This window comes from Pyxicephalus adspersus, chromosome 11 (genome assembly GCF_032062135.1).
Source record: "Pyxicephalus adspersus chromosome 11, UCB_Pads_2.0, whole genome shotgun sequence".
In the NCBI taxonomy this organism is placed as follows: Eukaryota; Metazoa; Chordata; class Amphibia; order Anura; family Pyxicephalidae; genus Pyxicephalus; species Pyxicephalus adspersus.
Window position 1 is genome coordinate 13,704,609 of NC_092868.1, and position 12,651 is coordinate 13,717,259.

General features: G+C 38.4%; 1 protein-coding gene across 1 annotated transcript in view; it reads right to left on the minus strand.

Annotated features, from left to right (window-relative positions):
• LOC140340469 (BAR/IMD domain-containing adapter protein 2-like) overlaps positions 1 to 12,651 on the minus strand; it is a 73,112-nt gene that overhangs the window by 22,488 nt on the left and 37,973 nt on the right. Inside the window, exons 4-6 of the mRNA XM_072425697.1 lie at positions 11,819 to 11,880; positions 7,798 to 7,869; positions 7,545 to 7,682 (exon numbers count right to left, since the gene is read on the minus strand). Of these exons, the coding sequence (XP_072281798.1) occupies positions 7,545 to 7,682; positions 7,798 to 7,869; positions 11,819 to 11,880 (272 nt within the window). The remainder of the gene's footprint in view (positions 1 to 7,544; positions 7,683 to 7,797; positions 7,870 to 11,818; positions 11,881 to 12,651) is intronic.

Consider the following 12,651-nt stretch of genomic DNA (forward strand, 5'->3'; position numbering starts at 1 on the left):
GTTTTGGATTAGTTTTGAGTTTACTTCCATTTTATGACAACCACAGGTCCAGAGTTTATTAATGCGGACTTAATAATTTACTAAAAGATGTGCATGATATGTCAAGCTATGGCAGCTTAGTATTTATATATTCTTAACAAGCAATAAATAACATGTAGCTGTATGCACTATGAAACGATTCATCTCAAAGTTCACTAAAGAAAGAGTTGTTGTTTGAGTGATTCTGAGTAGCTTTCTCTCCCTTTGTGCTCTTTGTTTGCTGTACTCTGTACATTAGAAATTTGTAGGCTGCCTCCATCAGGTCCAGAGGATCTGAAGTCTCTCTCTGACTTGCATACTGTAAAACAGTTTTCAGGTAAATGACTGCAGAACCATCAACGCTAGCAAAGTGGAGGAGGTCACTGGCTGATTAGAGGTTTGTATTAGAGGGTACAGGAGACACAAGGAGCAAGTATGAGGAAAGCAATTATTTTTGGCTTATGTGTTTTTTTTATCTTTGGACATTTACCAGCAATAAAAAGACTTCTCTTCACCCTATGATTTGCTGACTGCCTAAACATTTTGGCTTTTCCATCATTTTTGTCCCAATGACGTTTTTCTCTCTGACATATGGAAAGGTTAGGTCTCCACCTGAACAAGGTTTTAACTTTACTCTACATTACTCAAGTTTAGCTAGAGATGCACTTTGATATTTTTGGCACAATGGCTGTTGAAAGAATCAACAACAAAATGTTAACATGTTTTGACAGGAGTACAATTAGGCTTTACACTCTCCTGGGAGTGACCTTCTGGCCTGCAGGAACAATTGCATTATATCCCAAATTCTTTGAAGCATACTTTGATCCGAAATCAATGGAGATCTTTTTTGACAGATATTGGGTCAAGAAGACATCAGATAACGGAGGCAGACATCCTCTATAAATTAAACTTTACAATGGTTTAAGTCTAAGTTACAGGGGTGATTTTTATCTGCATGACCAGTTTTATCTTTTTACAATGGGATTAAATATGACCTCTCATATGGGAGATCCAACTAAATTCCACAGGGTGGTAGTGGGCCCCTGTCATGTGCAACGCTCATTATGGCACACTTAAATCCAGGTGTTTCTTCACAAGCAATGATAGGTACAGGGTCCAGTCCTCCCAACCAATGCTGCCACCATCCTTCTCCTGCGACAGTCCTCCTAGACCATTGGACAACCACTGATATTATAACTCCTGCTCATGTGCACAGGAGATAAATCATCCTTGGTACTCAGCTCAATTGTCGGCATATAGATAATATAGATGATATTAATACCGCAAAAGAAAAGTAAAAGAGACAATTTTTTTTTCTCTACATGTCTGTTCTTTCAATCTTTACTATGGGGTTTTTATTTCTGCTTGCAAAAACAAAATTTGCAAATTTGTGGGGTACAATTACATGGTGCCTAAATGAAGGGGCCTTAACAGTGCTGGGACTACATAGCTTAACACAGCTACTGATTGGCCCAAATTATTGTATTTTTTCATTTAACAAGTCCTTATCTTGGTAAAGTATTGGTGAAAAAAGTACTTATTAGTTTAACCTATTTTCTTGCATTTTAATCATATCTGGTTGGGCTAAATGGTGTGTCCTCTGTCTATATGTTTTGTACTAAAAGGAGTCCTTCTAAGAAGGCTGGTAAGTATGGCAAAATTATGGCAACCTTCTTAGGCTTGTCTTTTGATTCTTGTAGTATTGCAACCTAGAATAAAATTGATTTATTGGTGTTTTATACTTACACTTAAAAAAATAGTTCATAGGGACAGGGATTTTATACTACTAGCATAATTAAGTAGTTCATATTGTTAAAGTGTGGTCCCATACAACCAAGAAACAACTTTTTGGAACAAAATGTGCACTAAAAAGCCAACACTGCTTATTGCCCTAAAAACACCATTCCCATGTTGAATAATGCAATGACAGCATCACATTGTAATGATAAATTTCATTTGTAGCCACTGGAACCAAAGCCATGATGGATGGATCCAAGTGATGGCCAATTGTAGAGTAAAGCCTATTTAAGTTTGCAAGAGATCAAAGTCTTTGGTGGTGGACCACATTTCAGCTGGACACTGACTTTAAACAAACATGCACATCCATTCAGTTACAGTCATGTTTGTTTATGTCTGAATAATAGCTAGCATTTATCCGAATCGTTTTGAATAAAGTGTAGCACAGCTGGGGGGATACATCCCTCTATGACAGACTCAAAAACACAGAAGGCCAAAATGAAAAACTTAGACAACGTTGAAGGCCAAACTTGAAGTTTATTGAAAAAATAGTTTTTCCTTCTTATTAGATATAAAACCTTTTGGAAACCTTTTGGACCATATGGAAACAAATAGGTTTTGCTTAACATTCAATCTGGAACAAGCCTATAATAGCACCGGTACTACAATTCCCTGTGTCTATAAAACAGTCCAATGCGGGGCTTAATGTTATGAGTGGCTGGAACTCCCTCTTCACTGAAATAGCACCGCTACTACAATTCCCTGCGTCTATAAAACAGTCCAATGCGGGGCCACGCATAGGCGGAGAGGCTGCTGGTCTATAGACACGAGTGATGCCGGGAATTGTAGTAAGGGTGCTATTTCAATGCAGCAACGGGCCAGCTGCAATTCATATTTAGAATTTCTTTGGGGGGCCAAATTTGTCAGAGTTTGACACCCCTGCTCTATGAGGTAAATCCAATCATTTTTTATAAATGGGAGTAAGGGCAAAACCTTCAGAAGTGAGGGCATTTACTATTTTTTTCCTATACTTATACCCCAGTACCACTTATATGTAAGGTGATTGTATCCATATTAGTATTCTATTCATAAATTGCACTAATAAATTCAGTTTTCAGGACAAGTTTTTCAGAGATTTACTCTTTTTACCAGTGCTGAGCAAAAAAAATGTTCAGTGCTGAGCTGTTCAGACACTTTTGGGGTTATAGAAATTCCCACCAGCCAATGTTTCCATGTGAAAATATTGGAACTTTTCACTTTCAGCTCTTTGATTCCACGTCTTTTTGTGGCTAGCATTTATATCTATTTGTATAAACAGACACTGGAGCTCCATCGCCTCCTTAGCCCATCAATGAATTTAAATTTATGTCATTCCATTAAACAGTTAACCATTGGTATGCACCACCGCCTGGAACAGGCAAAGGATTTCAATGAATTACAAAGTCTTTTCTATTACTAATGGGATTTGCCTGGTTTATGGGACATGTGTTGGACATAAAGACTGCCTCATATTGGTGTCTAGTACAATAGTGGATGTACTCCCATATACTTGCTGACAACTTCAAGCTGCTTTGTATATACATATATTTCTTGAAAGCAAATACATTGATTGATTCCACAACCCATTTCTCTTAATAATTATGCATCTTATCCCATTTATTTAAAGGGGGAAGGGCACTTCTTAAAAGTTCAGGGTCAGTGCACACATTTAGGGAACATGCACCACCTTCTTCATATGTGGCCGGTTTTCTATGCCTTTGCTTTCACCTCCCTATACTTTACTTCCTTGCACTTTGGTTCTTTTTATCCCCCTCTTTCCTCTTCATGTTTTGTACTGTCTCTTCTTCACATTTTCTTCTCCCCTTCTTACACAGCTCTTTTCCCCTTACTGTGTTATCTTTCTGCTCCCCCATAGGACCTCTATTAGCTTCCTCTGCACTCTTTGTCCAAGATTTTTGTTTTACTCTATGTTGCCACACCTCCTAAAAAGTCTTGTGCCCCATTTTACAGTGAATATTTTTCATGTGCTCTTTATATTCTCCTGGAATAATACAATAATGAATTCTCTTACCATAACACTTTTTGCACACTCCTGTGCTTCTTCTTTGCAGTGTACATGCTTTATATTTCCATTCTGCCCATGTATACCACTGGCAATCCTCTTCTGTGCACATTCTGCTATCCCTTCCTATTTGCTTTATTCATGCTTAATCCTCATAGCTGACAATTCCGCTGTTAAGCATTTTGAACCCCCCTCACATCAGTTGTATGCCATTTTCCTGAGATAAATGTACATCCAGGCCTACTCCAATGAGTGTAGCTTGGAGTAGAACCAGTAGTATGTGCTGCCACAATGCAATTGCAAAACAAATTCACAAGCATAACCAAAAGTAAAAAAAGAATGTTTTGGAGCTTTACAGTACTCCATCAGGCAATAGTGACCACCTTATCCACAGGGCTCCAAAATGTTTCTTCTTTAACTTGAAGCAGTTTTATTTTATAGCTATATGCAGTGCTAAACTAGACTTTCTCATAATGCCAGTCTATCAGTAGGCCAACTCAGTAAAAACAATGCACTCACTAGTAATAAATACAATTGTATTGCCCAGGAGTGATCGGGTGCTGTTGCCTGAAGACTTACTATCCCTACCCCCATTTCTGGGTTTACTAGCGTCCAACATTGGCTTCATCTACTGTAACTACATCTTAATCAACTATATTGTAAATACCATATATTCAGAAAACATATATCACTTATATAAAGCATTACACACTGGGCAAATTACTAGTTACAAAGATAAACCCGTGCTCAATTACATTTAGCAACAGGCACACACATGTCTTGGTATTTTTACAAAAGTGGCGTGTTAATATTCAAGGAAAGCAGATATGGTATAGGGACAAGTTAGTGATATACTTCATAAGCTTGTTAAAGTATTAAAAAAATTATATAAATATTTTATAGGTGCACCCCTAGGGGATAGGGGATTTGCAGTGCAATAATCAAATAAAGCATCCTTGGAAAAAAGGATATTCATGTTATTATTATTAATATTAAACAGAATGTATATAGCGCCAACATATTACGCAGCGCTGTTCATTAAAAAGGGGTTGCAAATGACAGATGAATACAGACAGTGATACTAGAGGGGAGGAACCCTGCCCCAAAGAGATATGTTTAGAGTATTTTTGTACAATTTCTCAGGGGAGGAAAACACCATATCAGTCAGCAGGCCTAGACTGTTGTCTACCTAGATAAAGACTGGAATCTGAGTATAAAGAATGAATGACAGGGCTTTGCAAAAAGTTTGCATCATTTTGTAAGTGATTGTCTCTGAGACTGATTTATTAAAACTCTCCAAAACTGGGGAACATAGACTGTCATGGGTGAACCTGGGTGATCCAGCAAACCTGGAATTGATTTATTGAAACTCATTTGCATTTAGTTGGAAAAGGTTTTCAATCCTAGACCACATCTATTCCAGGTTTGCTGGATCACCAAGATTCTTCTATGATAGTCTATATTCTCCAGTCTTTTGGAGCATTAATAAAATAGATCCTATGTTTGTAAGTCCCATGACTTCCATTTCATATTCAATGCCTCCAATATGGTGTTCAAACAAAATCGAATAGGGACAGAAGTCAATAAACCTGCCTTTATGTTTTCCATTATGGCAAGAGACTTAATCCATACACACATGAAGGAAACAAACCAACTACTTGTAGACAAGAGCCTGGCTTTGGGTTTCACCCCAGAATCATATTTAAGATTGTGGGATGCCCAAAAACAGTCTGATCCAACTCCTGATCCATAATCCGAATACTATGTTTAGAACAGGTTGGTTTGTTTTAGGCTATCCTAAGGGTTTCAGGGATCCTAACTGTAAACAGGTTTTTACCTTGAAAAATCCCTTTATGTTGGGTCTGATTCTATTTTTATTATGAAAAAGGAAGGATTTTTTTACATCTTCTGCTTCAGCTGGATGAGAGTTAGTAAAAAAAAAAGTCAAAATAATGAAATCCAATTAGTTTTAAGGATGTAGAGTTCTGAGCCCTTTTTAGTATGGAAGTAAACCGTCTTATTGACGCTATGTAGTAATGCAAGTTCTTTGATATCTAAGACAGCGGTCTCCAACCTTTTGGAGCTCACCTAAGCTTTTGGACTACCTAATTTACAAATTTCAGACCGCGCATGTGTGGGGAGCTTTATGTCATTCAAAGGTGAATTAACTTCCCTCAGAGTGATGTCATTATGCCAGAACCCGCTCACTCTCCCATTGCAGGTTAGGGGACACAACCTGCCCACCGCCCTGAGCCTGCGAACCATATGGGGGGACATGGTCCGCAGCTTCGGCTGGTGTGCCCCCCGCGGAATCTTTCTCCTGACTCCGCTAAGGGGCGCACCGGCCAGAGCTGTGGACCACCAACATTTTCTCATCCGCGGACCACCGGTTACCGGCCGCTGGTCTAAGATAGTAGATACCATTGCAGAAATGGCTGGCCTAAAGAAACCACCATGGTGAAGCTTCTCGAGATGCTTCCATTTTATGGCACAAAGAATGTCAACTTCTAACCCTTGGCTTTCTGGCCCCTTACTACACCCAGTTCCAGTGGACAAATGAAACACCAGAAGAGGTGTCCCAGGAATTAGATTGCATTGAACTTGATGTTGTTTTTTTTTTCAACTAAACTATGTAACAACAGTAATATTTTTATTAACACATAGGAAAATACTCATTTTATCTCAATCTTACCTTGCCTGTAAACCTGTTGCCAGGCTATGGACAATCAAATCTTTTCATACAGAACAATATACCTGGTATTTTCAGGAGTGGTGAATCCTTCCACTTCTAGTGCAATGGTTCCACACACAAGCTCCTACATCATTACAGGACATAGCAGATGCCAAGTATGTAAAGCAGGACAGGTAAGTAAGAAAAGTATCCTTTTGTAGGGTCATTTTTATTTTTTAAAAAGGTGACAAAGTCACTTTAATAACAAGTCCTCATTGTCCTCCATAGCTGTAGGCTCTGTAGAATAATTTTTCAAAAGCAACGCGACAAAAGTACTGATGCACTGTTCTGTTTTCCCATCAAAGCAGTTATTCAAGCCTTTTTATTTGTAATGTAAATGCAGAGCATGTGTTCTGGCCTGACAAGGAAAGCAATGACTATAAAACATTCAATATGAATTTCTTCACAGCGCATGCAGCTACAGAGATCGATGAACTGGTTGTTAATTGATTTTCAACTGCTGGCTACAGGATCACTTTAAGGTGGCTGTTCAACAGATAATAATTGGGTAGAGTAATCATTCTAGACTTTTTTTAGACTGTTTGGAGCTTGCATTGGCTACACCTGCCAGTCTACACTGCCAAACAGTTTAAATGGTCCTTTCAAGGGTTGCACAAAACGTGAAGTTTTTATGTCCTCATTTATTACTCCATTTGTAATAAATATTTTGGAACATCCGTCAGATATCTGCTTTGATCAGACTTGACCATGACCAGGGAGGGCTTAAGGGGATAATCAAAAAAATTAGCTGTACATTGGTCCACCAGTACATGGTTATATTTATGCTGTGGAGGATTTTTTTTTTACTATTTTGTTTCCATTCTCTCATATGACTGCAGGGAGTGGTGTATTGCAATATAAATTCAGAGATCTGCTGCAAAAATGTAAAAATATGTTATTCTATTCTCATTTCAAATGCAAGTAAGACTCAAACCAAAAAACTAAAGCAAAAGCAAGAAGGTCCGGTAGAAAGTTTGCTCCATCGAAGTATCCTACCTGCACTTCTCTGTCACCATATTTCTGCGGGTTCTTGCTGTTCTGACACTTTTTCCTGAGTTTCTTGAGTTCAGACTGACATTTTTCAATGGACTCTGACTTGGAACGATGCTCAACCTGGTATTTCTTCAGTGTCGCCTGGGAATAGCAAGGGAAACACTATCAGTTACTAAGTGACAAGCCCCTAATACAAATAAGGTGGAACAAATTATCTCAGGGAAGAATGTAAAGAAGCGGAAACTGAAATACGCACAGTTAAATACTTGATGTCTAATTCCAGCTTGTGTTCCAGTTGGGCCAAGAGTTCAGAATGGAAAAGCTTTAACTGAAAAGTAAAGAGAAACATGAGTTTGACCGCCTAAAATTTGTATCCTCATTATCTAAAGCATCACTAGAATACGTATATACATTTTGACTGATTTAAGCACCTCCATCCTCTGCATCTATAAACTAATTACACCAACTAAGAACATCCATGATCAGTACAACTGACTGATCTTATTTGCTGCATGACCAAGTTGTAACAAGAGCTGCGCAGTGGAGTAGGCAGTGATGGCACAGGTGGTCTCTGGTCCTGGACCTGTCATGTTGCAGGTTGGCATAATTAACAAGTGTGCTGTGCATACTTGCCGATTATGATAGAAGCTCACCACTCAACAACAAGTTTAGCTACTTTTTAACACTTCATTGTAATACTCAGTACATTTGCCCATGCCTATGTAAAACCTTTCAAGTACATTAAAGTACATTCACTAATCTGTAGTTTTTAACCATTGAATTACATTCTTCCATCTCAATTCAGACAGAATGGGCCCGATTTATTAAAGCTCACCAAGCCTGGAGAAGATACACTTTCATCAGTGAAACTGGGTGATCCAGCAAACCTGGAAAAACATTTGCTAGCAAAAGCAAATGACTGAAGAAATGCATTCCAGGTTGGCTGGATCACCCAGCTTCACCGATGAAAGTGTATTTCTCTCCAGCCTTGGTAAACGTTAATAAATCAAGCCCAATTACTAAGCAGTTTTTTGTTGAACTAATCACTATGTGAACAGACTACTTAATATGGACAAGCAGAAGAAATGGTATGCGTTTGCTGAGTATTGTGCAGCAAAATACATGGTATGTATTAGCCTTGCAGTTGACAACAGTTAATTTATTGGTCAAATATTAGCAGCACAAAAGGAACAGTATAATTAAAACCTACTTGAGCAGAGAAAGCACTGTAATACATATTATAATGAATTGCTTTGAAAAAAGCTAACAGAATAAATAATCATTATTACATTTATTTAAGTACTAATCCACAAATGCTGCTAACTTTCTAGAAATGGCATCTCACAGATGATCCCAAAAGGTATAAAGAAGTAGCTTGATTATATTATATAAATTTATTGTATTGATTCTACAGAAAGCTTCAAAAGCCACCACATTGAGGAAATGCAGGATTCTCCAGGGGTTACAAAGTAAATACCAGGACTGATGATCAAAATAAACTAGGCCTCCAGCCAGGGCTATTCCTAGGTGATTCCAAGACCCCTTCTAGCACCTCCCACCTTGAATTTAAACCCCCACCAACCTAGTCCCTCTGAAACAAAATAAACTGATCCCCTTTTTCCCCCCCATTTACAGAGAAGCACAGAGAAGCATGGTGTAATAGCTATACCTTACCTGTACTAGCTAAAGATTTATCTGTGAAGTCCAATCCACATGCAAACAATAATGTTGCGTTACAATTAACCAAACCAAACCTTTATAGATTAATCTGTAGGCATTGGAACTGGTGGGCTATGAATCATATACCATATTTCCTGGATGCTGGTGAAGAGGCTGCTTTGTGATGGGTAAAGCCCCCAAATCAGTGTGGTGTGGCTGGTAACTAGGGCCAAATTTCCTTGAACTATCGATGGGTCTGCGAAATTATGGCAAACTGATTTCACAAAACCATCCGAGGATCGAGGAAAAAACTACGATCCCCGGCACTGGAGGTTAATAAATACAGCCCGGCGACCATGGGAACTGAACTGCAGATGAACTCTCAATGGAGAAACTTCATTGAGAGTTCGCCTGCAGTCACAGCTGATTGGAGGCACTTTTCAGCCCTGTGACCGTGGGAATTGAACTGCGATCCCCGGCACTAGAGATTAATTAACCAAGTCCATAGTCATATCACTATGACTATCACTTTAAAAGGAACTCACACCTACATCTTGCTGCTCTAAAAACAACCTTAGACTATAAATTTAAACATAACCAAAGAAGATCATTTCACATTCTGGCAAACACTTGTATTGGCTGAGCATTTTCCAGTATACAGGCAGTTACATCACTAGAGCTTAATCCTAATACTTTCAAGAACAATCTACAGTCCAAGAATGTCTACAGCCCCACTCTAACTGCAGGACTGGGAGCTCCACTAATGACCAGGCCATCTCAAGCCTATGTGTATCCCACCTGCTGGTGACATGACCTCCAGCTGTCCATTAACTGGCTTCTGATTTCTTGCACAATCTTTCAGCCTGCTGACAACCTCTGACTTTTGATAATCAACAATCCGTTGAGCTATGCTTGCAGGCTTTTGATAATGTCTGTGCTTTCCCTTTCCACTGTTCTACAAGTTTCTAACTTCTCGAACCTCAGACAGCAATCCCCTGCTGTCAGTTATACATTCCATCTTATTGGCCACCAAAATAAAAGGTCCTTCAGTCAATACAATGTCACAAGTGAGGGCAGAATACGGGTCATGGTGCAACAACTCAAGCTGTGGTTGGAATTTTTATTTCAACCCCCATCACCCATGGGGCTTCCTGGATACCTATATACACTAACCTATATAACCTAGGGGTGCCAGTATAGCTCATCAGCTTTAAAGACATTTAGGATGTAATATGTGGTCTAAGTTATATATTTTCTATTCAAAAGCCAGACTTTAGTGTTTTTGTGTCCTCAAGCCAACAGTAATTCACACAGAGCTGAGTGAACATTAACAAAAGCCTCCATTGTAAAGCACTAAGCATATTCTGCTTACTTTACCACATGCCACACTTATCTAAGTGACCTGCATATCATTATAAAAAAAAGAAAACATGGAGATATATTTGTATTCTGAATATTGAGCCCATTTTTGTTAAAGGACAAATAGGCTTCATGTATTTGCCTAAATTCTTCTATATATTTTTGATCACCTTTGTATATAGAGACACAGATCTCAGAACACTGGATTCCAGGGTACTAATTATTATTGACATTTTTATACAGTATTTATATAGTGCCAACATATTATGCAGTGTCGTACATTAAAGGAGTACATTAGTGATTGCAAATAACAGATAGGCACAGACCATGACACAGGAGGAGGAGAGGACCCTGCCCAGAAGAGCTTACAATCTTACAATCATACAGGAGTATGTTGTGGCTCACAATGATCTTCTGAGGATGGAATACTACAAATAGTTTTTTTTTAATTTAGTTTTCCGCAGATTATACTAGAAATTGTAATCTGAGCTCCGTGTTGAGGTCTGATCAAGGGCTAATGAGGAAGTAGTGTGTTGGGCGCATAATTGGTTGGATATTGCATGAAAGTACACAGGTTTCATCTAGGTTGCATTGTATTAAATTGTATTGTCAGACACTAGCCCTATCTAATCTGATCCAGCACTCCCTAACACCAATCTTTTTATATCTGCCTTTAGTGAAGGTTTCATTAAATGTAAAAATCAGAGTGAGTTTGGACAGAGCACGTTGTTCTTCAATATTTATAGTTACCAAAACAATGTCCAAGTCAATCAGGGCTTCATACTGGACATAGAGCCTTCAGAGGTGGAAGCATGCCAAACCCCTAATAACCCAAACAAAAAAAAGGTTTTGGTGCAAATTAAAGCATTTTATTCTTCTTTAGTACCCAGGTAATTATTCACTTGACATGCAGCTTTCACCTTTTTAGGTTTGCATATACCTCCTATCTTACTTTAAGGGCCATGGTAATACCCGAAAAGCATGTTTATCCAACAGATATGGTATCTCTTCTTCATATTAGCAACTATTTTAGTTTGATTTGTTAGTTTTCAAGGGCTGGTATTTTTTATAACATCATCTCTGATCATTTCATATTTATTATGTCACAGACATTTATTTACTCTGCAAGCCGTTTATAATAATTACAGCTCTACAGTTGGGAAGATTATGGCAGAGTCAGAGGGCTACAGATGCGACGGTGTAATATATCAATGTTGGGTCAATGTTGGGTTCCTCTTTTGCTCAGGATTAATACTCACAACTTCTTCCAGCTGCACTTGGATTTGTCGATGGACTTCAGCCATTTGAAATAATGTATCACCTGTAGAAATAATAAACACCACGTAAATCACAAACTCAGCCAAATATCACTGACACCAGATGAATAACTTTAGCTTCAAAAGGCTATAAATAATATAAAGTGACATTCAAACTGGCCACACATAATTATAATACGTAATATGACATTTTCTGTTGACTATTGCATACTTCTTTGGTTATATGGATTTGATCGACCCAAATACTCAGGTTTAATAAATAGGACAGTGAAAACCGCAACGGTGTGCAATAATAGAGGCCAAACCTGTCATTTTTTTCCTCAGGGCCAAAGGAATGATAAAAGATTGTCTGGTAATTCCCCCACCTCCTAGATTGTAAGCTCTTCGGGGCAGGGTCCTCTCCTCCTGTGTCACTGTCTGTATTTGTCTGTCCTTTGCAAACCCTATTTAATGTACAGAGCTGCGTAATATGTTGGTGCTATATAAATCCTATTTAATAATATATCAATAATAATAATTGGTCTTTACTTTAGACCACACAAACAAGATATGTTACCATATGGATGTATGACCCTTTGGACTAAGCTTTGGCAATCTCTTCCAAAATCCAGAAGGCAGGTTTAAAAAAATTGCAATAATGTGGCTTTTATCTGATTTATGTTAGTTCCTATCCCCTTCCCACAGAGACCATATACCATATATAGCTTTCCTTAAATACTCTACCCCATGTGCACTTCAGGTATATGAGACCTGACTAACGTCTATTTAGCATTTATGCCATGTGAAAAAAAATATAGGGATACTCCCGTGTAACG